This window comes from Panulirus ornatus, chromosome 9 (assembly GCF_036320965.1).
Source record: "Panulirus ornatus isolate Po-2019 chromosome 9, ASM3632096v1, whole genome shotgun sequence".
Classification (NCBI taxonomy): Eukaryota; Metazoa; Arthropoda; class Malacostraca; order Decapoda; family Palinuridae; genus Panulirus; species Panulirus ornatus.
This window is the reverse complement of record NC_092232.1, coordinates 29,532,654-29,554,835: the sequence shown is the minus strand read 5'-3', so window position 1 is coordinate 29,554,835 and position 22,182 is coordinate 29,532,654. Positions and strand designations below refer to the sequence as shown.

Genomic DNA, 22,182 nt, shown 5'->3' with positions numbered 1-22,182 from the left:
ACCTTACGGTTCCCTCTTCTTATAAAGCCATTGTGAAACATAACTAGTTACTTTGAGTAACCAGCGCTTACTTTACATAGTATCTCCCCCTCAAAATCACCTATGCAGCATTAGGCTTAAGGAATAACACTTTTTGTTTAACAAGAAATAGTGTTGTGGTACTAAATTATAGAACTTGGTTTTTTGAGTGACAAATGTAGAAGTCAGCACTTCTGTGATGTAACAACAATTAGTGTTTCTAACTGTAAGGCACTCATGTGCTGCCCAGGTTGAAGATCATAGGTTCAAATGGATGCAAAGTTGTTCCACAGTCAGCCCAGCTGTTCATCCACCTGAAGGAGTTGATCAGTAAAATGGGTACCTGGTTTAGGCTAGGGTATATACAGTATACATATTAATTTTTGTTATTATTATACTTGATCGCTATTTCACGGGTCAGTGAGGTAGTGCCACTCATATGCACACAAACATACAGATACACGTACATATATTCATACATATGCATACATATACATATATATACACATGTACGTATTCATACTTTCTTGCCCTTATCCATTCCTAGCGCAACCCCACCCCACAGGAAGCAGCATCACCACTCCCTGCATAAGCGAGGTAGTGCCAGGAAAACAGACAAAAAAAAAGGCTGTGCTCATTCACAATCAGTCTCAAGCTGTCGTGTAATGCACCGAAGCCACACCTCCCTATCCACATCCAGGCCCCACAGACCTTTCCATGGTTTACAATGGATGTTTCATATGCTCTGTTTCAGTCCATTTGACAGCACGTTGACCCTGGTATACCACATTGTTCGAATTCACTCTATTTCTTGCTCACCTCTCACCCTCCTGCATGTTCCTACCTCGGTCGCTCAAAATCTTATTCATCCTTCCACCTCCAATTTGGTCTCCTGCTTCTTGTTCCCTCCACCTGTAACACATAAGTCCTCTTTGTCAACCTTTCCCCCTCTTGTTCTCTCCAATGTCCAAACCATTTCAACACACCCTTTTCTACTCTCTTGACCACACTCTTTTTATTACCACATATCTCTCTTTCCCTTTCATTGCTTACTCAATCAAATCGCCTCGCACCACATATTGTCTTCAAACATTTCATTTCCAGGACATCCGCCCTCCTCCATACATCTCTATCTGTAGCCTATACCTCGCAACCATATAACGTTGTTGGAACTACTGTTCCTTCAGACATACCCATTTTTGTTTTATGAGATAATGTTCTCTCTTTCCACACATTTTTCATCACCCCTAGAGCCTTCACCCCTTCCCCCATCCTATTACTCACTGCTGCTTCCATGGTTCCATTCGCTGCCAAGTCCACTCCCAGGTATCTAAAACACTTCACTTCCTCCAGTTTTTCTCCATTCAAACTTACATCCCAACTAGCTAGTCCCTTTACCCTGCTGAACCTATTGACCTTGTTCACATTTACTCTCAACTTTCTCCTTTCATGCACTTTTCCAGACTGTCACCAACTTTTGCGGGTTCTCACATGAATTGGCCACCAGTGTTTTATCATTGGCAAGCAATGATTGACTCACTTCCCAGGCCCTATCTTCCCCAGCAGACTGCATATTTGCCCCTCTCTCCAAAACTCTTGCATTTACCTCCCTAACCACCCCATCCATAAACAAATTAAACAACCATGGTGACATCACACACCCCTTCTGCAGACCAATCTTCACTGGGAACCAATCACTCTCCTCTCTTTTTACCTGTACATATCCCTTATTCCCTTGATAGAAACTTCTCTGCTTCTAGCAGCTTACTTTCCACTCCATATACTCTTAAGACCTTCCACATAGCATATCTATCAACCCTATTGTATGCCTTTCCCTGAGCCATAAATGCCACTCAAATCCATCTGTTTATCAAAATATTTCTCACACTTTCTTCAAACACCTTATCTACACTTCCTCTACTACTTTTGAAACCATGGTGCTCCTCCCCAGTCTGATAATCTGAACATGCTTTCACCCTCTCAATCAGTACCTTCCCATGCAATTTCCCTGGTATACTCAACAAACTTATGCTTTTGTAGTTAGAACATTCACCTTCATCCCCTTTGTCTTTGTAAAGTGGCACTATACATTCATTCCACCAATACTCAGGCACTTTACCATGATCCATTCATACATTGAAAGTCCTTACCAACTGATCTACAACCCAGTCACCCCTTTCTTGATAAAATCTAAATTCAACTACATTGCCATTGACTATTTTCATCTGGCCACATTTCATCATCTGTAAGGCTTTCACCATCTCTTCTCTTTTCACCAAACCTCTCTCCCTGACTCTCTCACTTTGCATACCACCCTGACCAAAACACCCTCCATCTGCCACTGTATCGTTATACATGTTTAACAGTCCTCTAAAGTACTCTCTCCATCTCCCCCTTACCCCATCACTACTTATCACTTCCCCTTTTGCCCCCTTCACCAGTGTTCCCATTCATTCTCTTGTCTTTCGCACAGTATTTACCTCCTTCCAAAACATCTTTTTATTCTCCTTAAAGTATAATGATTTTACATTGTTGCTGAGACTTGTGCAGTTTTACCATGTCATCTACAGGCACTTTTTCTGCAGTGTTAACAAAGTCATATTCATTGTCTTTTATCATGTTCACCTAGATTCAGAAATGTTTCTGCTATTTCACAATCGGCCAGTGAATGAACATCTGAAGCCTCATTATCTGCAAGCCTTTGTACCACAAAGTAGAGAATAAGCAAGAAACTGTGGTGATGATGGTTTGTAGAAAACTAGTGCCAGTAGAACATCAGAGCCTAGCATAGGCAAGTGAAGTCAGGTGTGGAATTTTACACTTGTAACGTCATGTCGCTGCTCAAAATGTTTCAGATTTCAGAGAATTTCAGATTTTGGAATTTCGGATTAGTGATGCTCAACCTGTACATATGTACACATGTACATATTCATACTCACTTACTTTCATCCATTCCTGGCGCCACCCTGCCTCACAGTAAATAGCATCGCCACCCCCTGCATACATGTATGCAGGTAGAATCATAAGAAAATGAATGATAGGAAGTCAGGTGTTTTTATAAAATTATATTGTCAATACAGAATGCAGATAGGGAGAACCAGAATATGATATACCAACTTCCACTGAGGAGCTTACTACCTGTTTGACCAGTGTAAAACTGATCGTACACTTTACAGGGGATATTGTATAAAGTCTTTTTGAGTAGTTTCATTATTTCTGATAAGACTTTTCCTGAAGGTATTAAGAGTATGTGGTGTGGGAGGCAAGTTGCTAGAAGCATTGAAAAGTTTTTATCGAGGATGTTAGGCATGTGTATGAGTAGGAAGAGTGGAAAGCGATTGGTTACCCGTGAATGTTGGTTTGCGGCAGGGGTGCGTGATGTCTCCATGGTTGTTTAATTTGTTTATAGATGGAGTTGTTAGGGATGTGAATGCAAGAGTTTTGGAGAGAGGGGCAAGTATGCAGTCTGTTGTGGATGAGAGGGCTTTGGAAGTGAGTCAGTTGTTGATACAGTGCTGGTTGCTGATTCGGGTGAGAAACTGCAGAAGTTGGTGACTGAGTTTGGTAAAGTGTTTGAAAGAAGAAAGCTGAGAGTAAATGTGAATAAGAGCAAGGTTATTAAGTTCAGTAGGGTTAAGGGACAAGTTAATTGGGAGGTAAGTTTGAATGGAGAAAAACTGGAGGAAGTGAAGTGTTTTAGATATCTGTGAGTTGTTTAGCAGTGGATGGAACCATGGAAGCAGAAGTGAATCATAGGATGGGAGAGGGTGCGAAGGTTCTGGGAGCATTGAAGAATGTGTGGAAGGCGATAACGTTATCGTGGAGTGCAAAAATGGGTATGTTTGAAGGAATAGTGGTTCCAATGATGTTATATGGTTGCAAGGCATGAGCTATAGATAGGGTTGTGTGGAGGAAGGTGGATGTGTTGGAAATGAGATGTTTGAGGACAATATGTGGTGTGAGGTGATTTGATTGAATAAGTAATGAAAGGGTGAGAGAGATTTGTGGTAATAAAAAGAGTGTGGTTGAGAGAGCAGAAGAGGATGTATTGAAATGGTTTGGTCACATGGAGAGAATGAGTAAGGAAAGATTGTCAAAGAGGATATATGTGTCAGAAGAGAAGTGGGAGATCAAATTGGAAGTGGAAGGAGGGAGTGAAAAAGATTCTGAGCGATTGGGGCCTGAATATACAGGAGGGTGAAAGGCGTGCAAGGAATAGAGTGAATTGGAATGATGTGGTATACCGGGGTTGACATGCTGTCAATGGATTGAACCAGGGCATGTGAAGCATCTGGGGTAAACCATGGAAAGTTTTTTGGGGCCTGGATGTGGAAAGGGATCTGTGGTTTCAGTGCGTTACACATGACAGCTAGAGACTGAGTGTGAATGTTTCATGTGTGGCAGGGTGGTGATGGGAATGGATGAAGGCAGCAAGTATGAATATGTACATGTGTATATATGTAGAAGTCTGTGTATGTATATGTATTTTTATGTTGAAATGTATAGTTATGTATATGTGTGTGTGTGGGCGTTTATTTGTATACATGTGTATGTGGGTGGGTTGGGCCATTCTTTTGTCAGTTTCTTGCACTACCTTGCTAACGCAGGAGACAGCGACTAAGTATGATAGATATAAAAATTTAAGTATTATTGCTGAAGCCAATGTTGATATAAAAAGTGTTTCTGCCTGACTCTCCTGCCAGTAAGAGGGAGGGCTCAGACAGTAATAGTACTGGCTATTCTCGTGATCTCTGTATGCCTGATAGACTTTCCTCTTTTTCTATTCACTGTACCAACATTCGTGGTCTCTCAAGTACCCTTTCTTCTTTTGAATACTATTGGTCCAATACCTCTCCTAACATCTTACTTCTCTCTCAGACCCAGATATTTGATGATGTTCTCTTTAGCCCTTTTTTCATATCCTGCTATAATCTTCACTTATATTTCTGGTTAAGAGGTGGTGTATGTGCATATTCCAACATCATCAAAAACCTGTTGCATGCTACAAGGACCTAGAGTACAAAACTTTGATGTTATGTGGCTCAGGCTGTCTCCTGACTACCACACTTCTCTTCTCTTTTGCCTGTTGCTCTCCTAATTCTATAAATTTTATATCTTTCTTTGACTTTTTATGCTCCTGCCATGATACTGTGGCATTCTCTAACCTGCAAGCTGTGAACCTTTGCTAATGGGATTTCTATGTTGATCATAGAGATTGGTTGAATTCCTCTCGTATGGATGGGAGGGTCATTGAAGCCCCCTATGTTCTCCATCCTCATTGATTTAGAGCAAATTATCTCCCACTTGACCACATTGACTACTCTTCTAATATTCTGGATCTGTTTTTCGCCTCTTATCCATCCTTCAGTAACTACACAATCTCGCCTCCAATTGGTTCATCTGATCACACTCTCATAGATGCACCTATTTTAACTGCACTTCCCCATCCAGCAGCCCCTTCTAAATGTAAATACTGGCACGTCAACAAAGCTAACGGGAATAACTTACAGAAATTCTTTTCTGACTTTCCTTCCTGTTCATAATGTGGTGATGCGTCTGTCTGCACCAAATGCATAGCAGAGGTTATTTTGCAGGAATGGAAGCATTTATCCCCTCACCCTCCAAGACGATCTCATCTGACAGTCTATGGTTCATATGTTCATGTCTTGAGGCCATTCTGGCAAGGAATCAGGTGTATTGGGTTTGAACTTAACTCTTGAAAAACTCCCTTTTCTGACTCAATGCAGCATATATCACTGTTGGTAATCATTGCAAGTACTTTATCCATGAGATAAAGCGTTCCACTATTCAAAGGAAGTTCGTTAACCTCTCCCTGTCATCCACTGATAGATTTTTCTGGTCTTTGGTTAGGGGCATTGCTAACAACTTTTGTTACTCTAGCTTTCCTTCTCTTTTTCTGTTCTGAAGGTACTATAACTGTTTCTCCTGTAGATAAAGCAACTCTCTTTAGTTTCCATTTCTCCTTTAACTCCACCTTGGATGACTTTAACTCTCCTTCAGCCCCTGTTGCTCCTCTTACTAATCCTATGCCCCACCCTGTTATCTCTTTTTGGACTGTCAGAGAAGTACTCTGTATGGACACAAGCAAGGCTTATGGTTCTGATGGCATCTATCCATGTGTACTGAATGAGTGTGTGCCTCTGAACTTGCACTTGTGGTTGCTCATCTGTTACTTTTTTGCTTAAAAACTATAACTTTTCCTTCTTGGGAACATGCATTGGTACATCCCATCCCAAAGAAGGGTGACTGTTCTAACCCCTCAAACTATTGTCCATTTGCTTTGATATCCACCATTTCCTGAGTCTTTTGAATCTATCCTCTGCTCCCATATCCCTAAACATCTTTAATTTCACAGTCTTTTCTCTGATCACCAGTATGGTGATATTTTTTCATATTTTACTAAATTTTGGTCATTATCCTTGAAAGATTTTTTTTGGGTATCCTTTACAGTTGCCCTTGACACATCCAAAGTTTTTGACAGGATGTGGCATCAGGGTATCATCTCAAAGCTCCCCTATTTTGGCTTCCCTTTCTTACTAGCCCCTCATATCTAGCTTCCTCTCTGGCCAGTCTGACTCACTGGTTGTTGATGGATCAGCTTCCACCTTTTCTCCATCAACAACAGTGTGCCTCAAGGTTTTGTCATGTCCCTTACACATTTTGTACCTTTTATCAACGATTTCCTTTCTTCCATAAATAAGCAAATGTATTCTGACGCTGTTGACTAAACACTGCATTTCTCCATGTCCTTCTTTTCTGCTCCTTCCCTCAATCTGCATGTAGTCTTGACATAAATTCCTCAATAAGCTCAGACTTGGACATAATACCTCAGTGGGATAGATGAAGTCTGGTTAAGTTTAATGCCTCTAAGACCCAATGTCTACCCATCTCTATCAAAAATTCCTCATAGTTCTTTCTTTCCTTTGTTGGTTCAGTAATTCCACCTCCTGACTCATTGAACATACATGGTATTACTGTAACAACCACTCTTTCTTAGAAGCTCCACATTACTGAAATAGTTAAGTCTGCTGCTAAGAAACTGGCATTTGAAATTTCTTTTCTTCTGAACAGTTGTTCCATGTACGCAAAGGATTAATCTGTCCTTGTATGGAATACTTCTCTGACAGATCTGGGGTGGTTCTAGCTCTGTATCCTTACTTGATTAGAGTTGAGTCAAAATCATACCAACTTATAAACACTCCCTGCTTAACTTCAAACTTGATCTTCTTGCCTTACATCACAGTGGTTCATTTTCCTCTTCTGTGGGTATTACTTTGGTTTTTGCTCCCAGCAACTGGCTGCTTATGTGCTCCTGCCACTAGCTTGATTTTGCAATACTCAGCAAGCTGCTGCATCACATGATTACTGTGTGGCCATTAGCAACTCAAGGTTGGGCCATTTTGATAACTGTTTCTTTCCCTACACCTTGAAACTTTGGAACTCTCTACTCTTTCATATCTTTCCCAGTAACAGTGACTTGGCACATTTTAGAAGACAGGTTATTCACCTTCAAAATTTGTAGAAACTTTCCCTTGTCTCCTCATTTTCCCTTTCATAATGCTCTCTCTATTTCAAATAAGGCCTTTTTTTTTTGTCTGTGACTGGAACCTTCAATGCAAAAAAGAAAAAAATACTTATACTTTTGTTGTTGTCATTAATGATCACAAATGATTGTTTAGAATAGTAACAACCTCAAATGGCAAAATTGTACTTTAATGCTACAACTGTGTTAGCTATCGAATCTATAGTGATAGAATTTTGAAAGTTGGATGACCAGTCAGGCAAAGTGTAGTTCACATTAAAGGAGATAAACAGTTTGTAGAGGATAGTAGGGGATTGATTTTTATCCAGAACTGTGTTGATAGTTGATCTACAAGTGTTTACTTTGTTTATGGCATCAGTAGTGTGGGGAATGAATGCCATGTATGTCAGATGTGATGCCAAATATTGCTAGAGTCCAGTTGAGTGGGAGTAATTGATCATTCAGGGTTATGGGAAATTTTAAATTAAATTCATGTCCATCAGGGGTTGACATTAGATTTATGTGTGGATGTGGACATTCAGTTTTGAGCTTATGATTAATTATGTAAAATAGATTGAGTCATGGGCAGGATGCTTTGTTTTATTTTTCTTATTCTGATAGATGAGAGCATTTGTTGACTTAGCTGTGCTGCTTTATTAGTTATTTTTATTTAACTAATTTTAGTGAAGAAGATTGTTGGAAATATTGGAAATGGACTAATTGTTTGAGTGAGAAAGGAAATAATGATATTCAGTTTTCACAAAAAATTGGACTGACCAAAACAAACTCCCTCTTGGCTCTTCTGAATGGTTCTTTTAATGGTTGTGGCCTATAGAGTGAACACAGATAGCAGCAGTCTTTCATTATTCTGTAAAAATGAGTTTTTGAGTATTTTCTGTTCTATGGGTGTTAGAATCCTTATTTTCTATCAGAATTTTAATGTCTTGAATATGATTCATCCTATTCTCATGCACCATTTTTCCTTTTCACATATGCAGCTTTCCTCTTGGTAGACCACTCTAGGCATCGAGGAAAACTATGCTTAATAGATGAGGTAAGTGGAGGTGAAGCTTTTCTAGAAATCTGCAGAAAATGTGAAAACCTTATGTAACTTCTGAGAGTGAGATTCTACCATATTCTTTTACATTGGTTAACACAAAAATACGTGAAAAACCTCTAGAAATCAGAAGACCCTAAGAATCCCAATTTGTGAAATTTACTAAACTTTTAATTTTAATGGTATAGGTGTAGAGAAGTTCAGTCACCTCATGCAGCTTATCCAAGCAGGCAGAATTTACCTTATTCTGTATGTTATTTGCCTAAATGTGTGATATTTTTATTTCATATTTTGATCCATTTGCTGGGAGGATTAGTTGCTTTTTGGGTTTGCTTCTGGTAGATCACTTTGTCTGCCTAAGGTCACATGATTGATTGAAATAAAAGTATAGGTACAGTAAAATCTGTTATCCGTAATGCTTAGGGTTATCATTCATTTCAGATGACAAAATTTCTGTTTTTATCAAAGGTATTTAAGATATTAAGTACAGAAACTGAAATTCTTTTCTTTTCTTTCATACTATTCGCCATTTCCCGCATTAGCGAGGTAGCGGTGAGAACAGAGGACTGGGCCCTTGAGGGAATATCCTCACCTGGGCCCCTTCTCTGTTCCCTCTTTTGGAAAATTAAAAAAAAGAAACTGAAATATTTTAAGATATTTTACATATTTATGAATATTTTACAGAGGAAATATTAACATGTAAACAGATGATGTTGAAGTCCTTCATAAGTGCCACCTTGAAGTTGCCATTAGCCAGCCTCTTGCACTTCATGTTCTTTTCAAGGTTTAAAACACTTCTCTAGGACTTTGTGTGAGATGTAGATGGCTTTGAGTAGCTGTTAAGCTTTTTCTGTGCTCCCAACACTAGCTAGACTATGCATTACTCGGCAAGCTGCTGCATTGCCTGATTACCCTGTGGCTATTAGCAACTTAAGGCTGGGCCATTTGATAACTGTTTCATTCCATATGCCTCAAAGCTTTGGAACTCTGTGCCCTTTCATGTCTTTCTCAATAGCTATAACTTGAGAACATAATAAAATACAGGTTCTTCACTTCCTCCAGAATTTGTAAATATTTTCCTGTGTCGTCTTTTTTCCTCCTTTCAGTAACCTCTCTGTATATCAGTTAAGGCCCAGCCTTGAAGTAGACATTTATCCTGACAAGCCTCTGATGAAAAATAAAAAAAGATTGCTGCCAATGCTTAAAGTGGTCATTGTCAACAATAATAATCCTGAGTCAACAAAATACACATATATGAGCAAAACCAGCACACACTACCATGCCAGGAAGCACATATGACACATTAACAATCACCAGCACCACAAAATGCTTGATGGTAAGTACACTAATTGCTGTCGTGTGGTGCAGATGCAGTTCAAAGAATTTTTACATTTTTATTTTTTGGGAGGAAGGGGGATAATTGAGTGAGGCCAACTGAAATTGTAAGACACATTCTTTTAAACATTTTGTTGTCTTGGATTATGGTTAACGGATATTACGATACTTGGAACACTTAGAGAAATCAACAGACATGAGAACCCCAATACTTGACATTTACTTTAGTTTTGACGTTTTATGATAAGTGTGTAATTGTTATGGTTGTTTTTATGTAGTTATGGGGAGCTTGGGTCTTTGATTTTGTGTGCCTTTAACCTTGAATAAACTACAGTATATGCAGCACATGGTCTCACCACAGTCTGAAAGAATAGATAAAATTGTCATTTGTGTATTTTGACAATAGATTAAAACCAAAAACAAAGTAACTCGGTTTCTTTGGGAAGTTAAGTAAGGTTTTCATAGGTTGTACTGATTGTTACAAATGTTTCAGCAGTTTTAATGTTAAGGTAATGAACCCCATATTTTCCAGAGTTTCTTGGTCTTCATCACTTTCATTTTTGCAGTAGATAATGAAATGAAATGATGATGATCATTCCTTTCTAGATTACAACATACCAGTAAGGTAGAAATGTGCACTTAAATGTGTATATTCCATGCTGTGTGATAACATATTCTACATCTAAGTGTCATGTATTCCATCCTTGTTTCCAGTGATAGATAGCCATGGAAAGAAGTACCCAGTGATAGAGAAAGAAGCATTAACCATCATTTAAGGAGTAGTGATAGAGAAAGAAGCATTAACCATCATTTAAGGAGTAGTGATAAAGAAGCATTAACCATCATTTAAGGAGTAGTGATGAAGCATTAACCATCATTTAAGGAGTGAACAAAAATTTCACATTCCTGTATGGTCAGACAAGATTCACTTTGCACATGAACTATCAACCATTATTGGCCATATTAGGTCCAAAATCAGGACTTCCGTCATTGGTAGTAGCACGAGCCTCCGGTTGACACAAGGCCATCATACCATCTGCTTATACTTATGACTTGTAGTATCACTCCATCCATGAGATGGGGAATGCAGATGCCTTATCTTGTATGCCATTAGACTTGGAACCTGGTGATGATATTGCTGGTGTATTTTAACTGCAGCTCACCAACATTCCTGTCACACTTACAGCACACTAGAGTCAACAAGTTCCAGAAATCGATGTCTGAATGGCAGTTACTCACCAAACAGGAAAACTGAAAACTATAGATGGATGTGCAAATTCAGAAGATAGGGACTGAAAAATGTTGTGATTCTAACTTTCACAAATGTCCCTTCAGTGCTTTTTAGTGGAAATACCAGAGGTCCTAATAACACCAAATAATTTTCTTAAAGTTTCCTTAACACTATAAAAGAATCATTGAGAAATAATGATAAGATATGTACACATGGTCAGGAAAGACTAATAATTATTTATATATTTGGCAAAATAATGGAGAGAATTGGTGGTAGAAACTGAATTGCCATATATCACATGAGTGGTAGGGATTGCCTTTGGTTGACCACATTCTAGTTATGATTTGTGAATGATGTGGTAAATTGTTTTTCTTGTAATTTTCTTCACATTTCTCTTTATTAGGTTCTTACCATATGTATGAATTGGTAGTTATCTGCATACTCAGAAAACTGTAGGAGAAAATGGGTGAAAGCATTCAAATTATGCTGAATAAGTGGAATTTTGAATTTTGTTTTTCACTTACTTTTTTCTAAACAGCTTTAGTAAGTTTGTATGTAATGCATGAGTTGATAATCATCTACACATGCAGAAAAATGTAGAAGAAAATGGATGAAAGAGGAGGAAGTGCCATCCAGCACCCAAACTCTAGAAATTGCCTTTGTTTCAAAACATTTAACTAATTAATAAATTATCTAGTAAATTGTATTTTTCTGAAAATTCTATTGAGTATTTTCTAATGTAGTGCATGACCTCATAATTATATAGATGCAAAAATAACATAATGTATGTTAAATGGAAGAGCTAGATAGCCCTTCCCTGGAAGATGTCAACAGACCCCTCTGGTGAAATACATGGTCCTAGCTGCCAGATTTGAATGCACTTGGCCAGCTGGCCTTCCAGACTTGTTTCATGCATTAGTCTTAAAATAATTGGGGCAAGTTAGTTGCAGTTTATGAAAATCATATAAGATTGTGACATAGAAGTACCTCATCACATGGGCTGAACCATCAGTTAAATATGGGTGCAATGATGTGAAGTGCCTGTAACATAATTCCACTTTCCTATGGAGAGTGAGTTAGAACTGCTCATCATAACAGAGTGACCCACATATGATATATATATACACATATTTAGGAGTTCCAGCAGTATCCTTGGCAATGCATACATGTGAATTAAGGAAGGCCAGTTATGTTTCATAGCAGTAGATTTATATAGTAAGTGGCCAAAGATAGTCTTATGCAAACTCCTATGAATAATTTTTCTTCATTGCCTTCTGCTTTACCTTCTCCTTTCCTTGAAAAACTTCTCTCTGGTGGTGGTGACCATTGGAGTGACATCCTTGTTTTGAGAATTATGAGATCAACCTGTATGGCTTGGGCAGCTGGTGGGATGATGACTTCATTACCAGATGCTGGCAGCAGATTGGATGTTTTTTCTGAAATAAGCTAGTCTGTGACAATTGTTCGAGGGGTTTGCAAAAGGTGAGAGCTGAGAGGAGTTGGAGGCTGGCATCTCTCCGGTGATCAGAGGAGATTCTTACCAATTCATAAGACATTACCTGGAGAGTAAGTTTTTTATTCTTGAAAACTTTTTATTTCTCAACCTCTGATGATAGTTTTTGTCCTATACCTAGAACTCAGGTGGTTCAGACCTCAAGTATTTTTCTGTTGCAGGTAGCTACTTCAGGCATTTTTTTTTTTAGTAGTTTTGAGTGCTTCTCATGGTTCCTTTTTTGCTTCAGCTTGCTTTTTCTTCTTAAAGATATATGAAAGGTTACCTGCTAAGTGACTTATTAGGAGTTAGGTAACCACTCGTAGCCTCATACTTTGGGGAGAAGTCTATTTGCTGTTTGATTTCTTGTTTCCTTGTTGACATAGCCCTCTGAGCATTGTCTCCTTTGCCATCAACTTAAAAGAACCACATTTTGGACCCAGAACCGCTTAAGAATTTTTGTACATCTCTTTGGGATCCCACCTCAGTTTTAGAGCTATGCAGATGTTTCTCACTCTCCTCTCCTTCCTTAAGAGGAAATTTAGGGCCTCTTTCTATGTATTAAGTACCCCTCCAGATTCTGGCAAGCCAAGGGTCTGTTTCCCTTTCCTTTAACTCTGAGGCTTCATATAATGAGTTTGCTTCAGTGGAATTTTTTTAGAGATTTGTTTTTCATAAACTTCCATTCTGCATAGTTTTTATGGTTAGTTCTTACCAAATTTCTTTTAGAGACCACTTGTTGCTTTATGGCTCTCAGTTGGACATCATTTTATAGGGAATTTAGTTGTTGTAGTGAGAAACTGTGAATATTCTCCCTAGAAGATAAAGTTGCTTGATGCTAAACAAAGCTCTCCCTGAGATCATACAGCTTGTCTTACTATTCTGAGGAGATAATTTAGAGATCCCCAGTGTCTTCAGCACCATACTTGAACATAACCTCCCCAGGCCTTACCCTCTGTGAATCCTGTCCTTCCCTGACAGAGCATTCATTAAACTAGATCTCTGTAGGAGAGTCTTAGTCCATACCTTAAATCAACTACCTCACCAAACAAATTTGATGATTTTGTTGGGAGAACTGTGTCATGGTGAGTTGATAGTGACTAAATAAGAAATATGCTTTTTAGCTAGCTAAGCTGACATTTTCTTTATGTCTCTTTCAGAAGTGTAAAATTGTATATAAGGCATAGATAGCAGTCATGGGTGAGCTGGAGCAGTTTGAGGATATGCTGTTAAGAAGTGCTCGTAATGGAGATATCAAAACTGTTGAAGAAATCTTGCAGGCGAGACAGGGTGGAAAAGTCAGTCTGGACATTAGTTGTAAAGGTATGTTATGTAAACATTTTTAGAGTTATCAAGAGTAAGTGACAGTTAAAACTAAAACTGCTGTTGATATCACAGTTTGTGAAGGTTTCATTCCCATTGAATTTTAGGGATCTCACAAATGCAGGTTACACATGCCAGATTTTTATAGGAGTTTTTTCAGAAGCTGGTAAACAAAATGTCTCTGAAGATTTAGTAAAACATCATTTTGCACATTCAAACTCTTTGATATTCAACAGGGAAAACTAAAATTAACCAGGGATGGACACCATTGCATTTAGCCAGCTACTTTGGACACCGTGATGTTGTTGAAGTTCTTCTTCAGCATGGAGCTGCAATAGATGAACTTAATGATGCTGGGGATACACCCCTTCATAAAGCTGCTCTCACTAATAGAGAGGTAAGCAGTTCTCTGATTATTTTTTTTTACATTGGAGGCTTCAGTCATGGACAAAAATCCACATCAAATTTGGGCCTTGATTTAAATATAGAGAAGTAAATGAAGAAAAAAAGAAAGGAAAGAAAAGGGATAGTATTAATGAATTTGGAGAAAGTGAAAAACCTTTCTTTTAAAGTGTGCCAGGTTATAGTTATTGGTAAAGATGAGAAGCTAGAGAGTTTTAAAGGTAGTCTGGGTGAATTTATGTCAGATCACACTCAACTCTGTCAAGTAAGGATGAAGAGCTTGAACGACCCCAGATGTGAGCAGTATTCCACACAAGGGCATATCAACCCTTTATCTAAATGGAGCAACTTCTCAGGAGAAAAGAAATTTTGACAGATAGGACTTACAGTTTCGTAGAGGCTGACTTGGTTATTTCCAAAATGTAGGGTTTCCAAGATAGAGTGTATGTTATTGTAATACAAAGTACATTCATTGAGTCTAGAGGTGGGATTACAGAACTGTCATAGATGAGAGGGAATTTTTCAGGAGTTTTTGATAGAGAGATGAGGATCGGTAAATCTGGGTCTTGTAGGTCTTGTAACTTTAACAGATTTTGTCTACCCAACTGAAATATTCTGTCTAAGTTTGAGTTTATTGAGGAAGATTGTTGAGATTGAGATCCAGATTGAGTGAGAGATGACATGAGATCTAGATAGAGTGACAGAAGGTGTAGAATTGATAGATGTGGAGGAATGCAGTGTTGAGTTGTCAGCATATGAATGCCTTAGATTATTTGCAAAAGGAAAATCACTGATAAAAAGGAGAAAAAATGTAGGAGACAAGATAGATTCTTGAGGGACACCACTCTTGATGGAGAAAGGGGAAGGGGCTGATAAATCAACAACCACCAAGATAGATTATCCAGAGAGGAGGCTAGATATAAGGGAGCAAAGTAAGGGAAGGAAGCCGAATGAGGGGAGCTTAGAGATGAGATCCCAAAGCCACACCCTGTCAAAAGGAATGGATATGTCAAGGCCAACTTCATATGATTCTCTAAGCCTTTCAGGGATGATGACCAAACATTAGTAAGATATGAAAGAATGGATCTCACCTACCTAAGCCATACTAGTGATCAGAAAGAAGACAATGATATTCAAGATATCTGAGGATATGGAGTTGAGGAGGAATTCAGAGACTTTAGAAATGGTTCAAAGCAACTGGGCAGTACGTCAGAGGGGTCAGAATGGTCACCCTTCTTATGGATGGGCTGTACCAACACATGCTTCCAAGAAGGAAAGAATTAGGTTTTTCAGAAGAAATGGAACAGAAGCAACCACAGATGTAAGTTTAGAGACACTTTCAGTACATGGGGATGGATACCATCAGCACCATAAGCCTTGCTTGTGACCAGAGAGAGAAGTACATTTTGAACAGTTTGAAAAGAGATTACAGGAAGGGGCATAGAATTAGTAAGAGGAGCGTCAGGGGGTGAAGGAATGTGAGAATCAGCCTAGGTACAATAAAAGGAGAAATAGAAATAAAAAAAGAGTTGAATTGTCAAAAGGAGAGACGGCTGTAGTATCATCAGAATGAAAATGTGAAGGAACTGAAGAGAAACTGTTATCACTGCCTTAAGGAAAAGACCAGAAAGACCCATCAGAGGATGATGAGGAGAGGTCATTGCACTTCCTTTAAATAAAGGAATGCTTTGTCTCATGGATAATATACTTGCAGTGATTGCTGGCAATGAGAAATGGTGAATAGGAGTCAGAGGAAGGAGAATTTTGCTTAGCCTGAATGTCCTCAGAACAGGAATGGTTGAATCATAGATTAGATGAAGAGGTCATCTTTGAGGAAGAGGGGATGGATATTTCCATTCCCACAACAGTAACCTCTGCTGGGCTTTTGGCGGAGGTATGAGTATCACCTTAAAAGGAAAGCCAGGAAAGAATTTTCTTGTTTTCCTATCTGCTTTGTTGAAATGCCAATGTTTACCTTTAGAAGGTGTTTGTTAGGGATATATTTATGAGGGTAGAGTCAGATGAATCAACTGGGGATGAGATTGTGTAGTTACAGCATAAAGGATTAGTGGTGGAAACAGATCCAAAATATTAGGAGAGTGGTCACAGCAGTCAGGAATGTAGGTGGGGTGTGAGATAATATAATTTGCTCTATATCATTGAAAATGATATAGAGAGAGCTTCAGTCCTGCAACCATCTGTATGGGAGAAGTTCAACAATTTCCAAGGGTGTTGTCTCGTTGGTTAGAGTATGCCATAGTCCTTAAGGCTCAGGTTGGGTTGTCTAAATGTGTATGGATGTAACTAAGATAAGGAAAGAGCCCTGGATGTTCTGGCTCTGACTGAAACAAAGCTTAAGGGTAAAGGGGAAGAATGATTTGGAAATGTCAGAAGTAAAGTCAGGGGTTGGTGAAAGGAAGGAGTAACACTACCCTTGAAGCAGTTGTTGGTGTATGTGATAGAGTGTAAGGAAGTAAATGCTAGATTGATGTGGGTAAATAAGAAATTGGATGGTGGGTGATGGGTGATTATTAGTGCTTATGCACCAGGCCATGAGATGAAAGATCATGAGAGGCAAGTGTTTTGGGGGCAGCTGAATGAGTGTGTCAGCAGGTTTGATGTAAAAGACTGATATCCCTGATGGTTGATTTGAATACAAAGGTAAGTAATGTGGCAGTTGAGGGTATAACTTAGGGGCATGGGGTATTCATTGTTGGTGGTGAAGGGCTTGTGGAGCTTTGTGCTGAAAAAGGACTGTTGATTAGTAATGCCTGGTTAGAAAAGAGGGATAAACACAAGTATATGTATTTGAGTAGGAGAGATGGTCAGTGAGTATTAATGGATTACATTAATTTATAGGCTTATAAAAGAGGGACTTTTGGATTTTATGTGTTGAGAGAGGCGGCTAGTGGGATGAGCCACTCCCACCCTTATTCACGTGGGGATATTTTATGGGGATAGAGGAGATAGAGTATCTCCCACATATTCCATGCATTTTGCAGGTGATTAATAGTGGAGGGGATGGGATGCTAGAAATCCTCCCTTACTGTTTTTCTTTTCAAAAAGAACAAGATGCAGGCTAAGTGAGGATTTTCCCTCTGAGGATCAGTCATCTGATGTAGATGCTGCATCGTTTATGTGGGAAATAGCAAATGTGTATGGCAAAAAAAAAAAATGTATAACATTTTTCTATATATATATTTGTCACTTCCCTCATCAGGAAAGTAGCATCAAGAACAGATGACAAACAGAAAAATCCTCATTTTGTCCCCTTCTCTGCTTCTTTTGGAAAAGTAAAACAGGAGGATAGGATTTTCAGCCCCCCACTCCCATCTCTTTTAATTGCCTTTTATGGCATGCAGTTAATACATGGGAAATAGTCTTTCCTCCCTGAACCAGGGCATGTGAAGCATCTGGGGTAAACCATGGAAAGGTGTGGGGCCAGGAAGTGAATAGAGAGCTGTGGTTTCGATGAATTACTTGACAACTAGAGACTGAGTGTGAATGAATGTGGCCTTTTTGTCTGTTTTCCTGGTGCTACCTAGCTGAAGCAAGGGTAATGATGCTATTTCCTGTGGGATGGGGTAGTAACAGGAATGGATGAAGGCAAGAAAGTATGAATATGTACATGCATATATATATATATATATATATATATATATATATATATATATATTCCTATGAGTCCATGTGTCCAGGCCATTTCAATACACCCTCTTTTGCTGTCTCAACCACACACTTTTTGTTACCACATATCTCTCTTACCCTTTCATTATCTACTTAATCAAACCACCTCACACCACATGTTGTCCTCAAACATTTCATTTCCGACACATCCACCCTCCTCTGTACAATCCTATCTATATCCATCATATTTATTTTTATTTTATTTATTTTGCTCTGTCGCTGTCTCCCGCGTTTGCTAGGTAGCGCAAGGAAACAGACGAAAGAAATGGCCCAACCCACCCCCATACACATGTATATACATACACGTCCACACACGCAAATATACATACCTACACAGCTTTCCATGGTTTACCCCAGATGCTTCACATGCCCTGATTCAATCCACTAACAGCACGTCAACCCCGGTATACCACATCGATCCAATTCACTCTATTCCTTGCCCACCTTTCACCCTCCTGCATGTTCAGGCCCTGATCACTCAAAATCTTTTTTACTCCATCTTTCCACCTCCAGTTTGGTCTCCCACTTCTCCTCGTTCCCTTCACCTCTGACACATATATCCTCTTGGTCAATCTTTCCTCACTCATTCTCTCCATGTGCCCAAACCATTTCAAAACACCCTCTTCTGCTCTCTCAACCACCCTCTTTTTATTTCCACACATCTCTCTTACCCTTACATTACTTACTCGATCAAACCACCTCACACCACACATTGTCCTCAAACATCTCATTTCCAGCACATCCACCCTCCTGCGCACAACTCTATCCATAGCCCACGCCTTGCAACCATACAACGTTGTTGGAACCACTATTCTTTCAAACATACCCATTTTTGCTCTCCGAGATAATGTTCTCGACTTCCACACATTCTTCAAGGCTCCCAGGATTTTCGCCCCCTCCCCCACCCTATGACTCACTTCCGCCTCCATGGTTCCATCCGCTGCCAGATCCACTCCCAGATATCTAAAACACTTTACTTCCTCCAGTTTTTCTCCATTCAAACTTACCTCCCAATTGACTTGACCGTCAACCCTACTGTACCGAATAACCTTGCTCTTATTTACATTTACTCTTAACTTTCTTCTTTCACACACTTTACCAAACTCAGTCACCAGCTTCTGCAGTTTCTCACATGAATCAGCCACCAGCACTGTATCATCAGCGAACAACAACTGACTTGCTTCCCAAGCTCTCTCATCCACAACAGACTTCATTCTTGCCCCTCTTTCCAAAACTCTTGCATTCACCTCCCTAACAACTCCATCCATAAACAAATTAAACAACCATGGAGACATCACACACCCCTGCCGCAAACCTACATTCACTGAGAACCAATCACTTTCCTCTCTTCCTACACGTACACATGCCTTACATCCTCGATAAAAACTTTTCACTGCTTCTGACAACTTGCCACCCACACCATATATTCTTAATACCTTCCACAGAGCATGTGTATCAACTCTATCATATGCCTTCTCCAGATCCATAAATGCTACATACAAATCCATTTGCTTTTCTAAGTATTTCTCACATACATTCTTCAAAGCAAACACCTGATCCACACATCCTCTACCACTTCTGAAACCACACTGCTCTTCCCCAATCTGATGCTCTGTACATGCCTTCACCCTCTCAATCAATACCCTCCCATATAATTTACCAGGAATACTCAACAAACTTATACCTCTGTAATTTGTGCACTCACTCTTATCCCCTTTGCCTTTGTACAATGGCACTATGCACGCATTCCGCCAATCCTCAGGCACCTCACCATGAGTCATACATACATTAAATAACCTTACCAACCAGTCAACAATACAGTCACCCCCTTTTTTAATAAATTCCACTGCAATACCATCCAAACCTGCTGCCTTGCCGGCTCACATCCTCCGCAAAGCTTTTACTACCTCTTCTCTGTTTACCAAATCATTTTCCCCAACCCTCTCACTTTGCACACCACCTCGACCAAGACACCCTATATCTGCCACTCTATCATCAAACACATTCAACAAACCTTCAAAATACTCACTCCATCTCCTTCTCACATCACCACTACTTGTTATCACCTCCCCATTAGCGCCCTTCACTGAAGTTCCCATTTGCTCCCTTGTCTTACACACTTTATTTACCTCCTTGCAGAACATCTTTTTATTCTCCCTAAAATTTAATGATACTCTCTCACCCCAACTCTCATTTGCCCTCTTTTTCACCTCTTGCACCTTTCTCTTGACCTCCTGTCTCTTTCTTTTATACATCTCCCTCTCAATTGCATTTTTTCCCTGCAAAAATCATCCAAATGCCTCTCTCTTCTCTTTCACCAACAATCTCACTTCTTCATCCCACCACTCACTACCCTTTCTAATCAACCCACCTCCCACGCTTCTCATGCCACAAGCATCTTTTGCGCAATCCATCACTGATTCCCTAAATACATCCCATTCCTCCCCCACTCCCCTTACTTCCATTGTTCTCACCTTTTTCCATTCTGTACTCAGTCTCTCCTGGTACTTCCTCGCACAAGTCTCCTTCCCAAGCTCACTTACTCTCACCACCCTCTTCACCCCAACATTGACTCAGGTTGGGGTGTCTAAATGTGTGTGGATGTAACCAAGATGTGAAAAAAGGAGAGATAGGTAGTATGTTTGAGGAAAGGAACCTGGATGTTTTGGCTCTGAGTGAAACGAAGCTCAAGGGTAAGTGGGAAGAGTGGTTTGGGAATGTCTTGGGAGTAAAGTCAGGGGTTAGTGAGAGGACAAGAGCAAGGGAAGGAGTAGCAGTACTCCTGAAACAGGAGTTGTGGGAGTACGTGATAGAATGTAAGAAAGTAAATTCTCGATTAATATGGGTAAAACTGAAAGTTGATGGAGAGAGATGGGTGATTATTGGTGCATATGCACCTGGGCATGAGAAGAAAGATCATGAGAGGCAAGTGTTTTGGGAGCAGCTGAATGAGTGTGTTAGTGGTTTTGATGCACACGACCGGATTATAGTGATGGGTGATTTGAATGCAAAGGTGAGTAATGTGGTAGTTGAGGGAATAATTGGTATACATGGGGTGTTCATTGTTGTAAATGGAAATGGTGAAGAGCTTGTAGATTTATGTGCTGAAAAAGGACTGGTGATTGGGAATACCTGGTTTAAAAAGCGAGATATACATAAGTGTACGTATGTAAGTAGTAGAGATGGCCAGAGAGCGTTATTGGATTACGTGTTAATTGACAGGCGCGCGAAAGAGAGACTTTTGGATGTAAATGTGCTGAGAGGTGCAACTGGAGGGATGTCTAATCATTATCTTGTGGAGGCTAAGGTGAAGATTTGTATGGGTTTTCAGAAAAGAAGAGTGAATATCCATCATGTTTGTCTTATATTTTAATTGTATATGTGTTTAAGACCTATATCAGATGCATAGGATATGATGTATGTTTTCAGAGAAATAACATCGTTGTCTAGAAACCCACCTATAATACTTGTTGTGTAGAGATCCACCTTCAGTACCTGAAGTCTTTGCTAGAAATGGCTGGTTCTTCAGCTCCTTTTTTAATTCTAGGATGTAGTACTACTTCTGTTAGAGCATGGAGCCAGTGTGTCAACCATTAATGGTGAAGGCTTACGTCCATCGGACCTTCCACGAGATCCCCAGGTGCAGTACTAAAACTCAGAAAGTTGATATCCAGTTGCATTTGGTAATATTTCTATACTAGATTGTTCTATAGTAAATGAAGTCACTTTTTTCCTGTATCATTTTTTTTTTTTTTTTTTTTTTTTTTTTTTTATAAAAGTACAGAATATTAATAGTTTTACTAAAATTGTTAGACATGAACATATGGGCAATTGCTGCTGCAAATACACCAAATGTTTTTCATAAACATACCTTGTTTATATTGACTCACTGAAAACCTTACATTAGTTCCATTAAGGTGTCTATCATTATGACAGGTAACAAAGTTGATAGTTGCTGCAGAAAAGACAGAGCAACGAAGAAAGGAGGAGAGACTTCTGCACTATGCAAGAGAAGGAAAAGCTGAGGAAGTAACAAACTTGGTAAGAGCTAGTCTTCGTTTGAATTGTGTTAGCATTTCCAGACTTCAATCACA

At 39.4% G+C, this 22,182-nt stretch overlaps 1 protein-coding gene across 1 annotated transcript in view; it reads left to right on the top strand.

Moving 5' to 3' along the window:
- The window catches only part of LOC139750304 (oxysterol-binding protein-related protein 1-like), a 745,131-nt gene that overhangs the window by 5,060 nt on the left and 717,889 nt on the right, over nt 1-22,182 (top strand). The window contains exons 2-5 of the mRNA XM_071664928.1: nt 13,837-13,999; nt 14,236-14,396; nt 21,636-21,728; nt 22,025-22,129. Of these exons, the coding sequence (XP_071521029.1) occupies nt 13,873-13,999; nt 14,236-14,396; nt 21,636-21,728; nt 22,025-22,129 (486 nt within the window). The 5' untranslated portion in view covers nt 13,837-13,872. The remainder of the gene's footprint in view (nt 1-13,836; nt 14,000-14,235; nt 14,397-21,635; nt 21,729-22,024; nt 22,130-22,182) is intronic.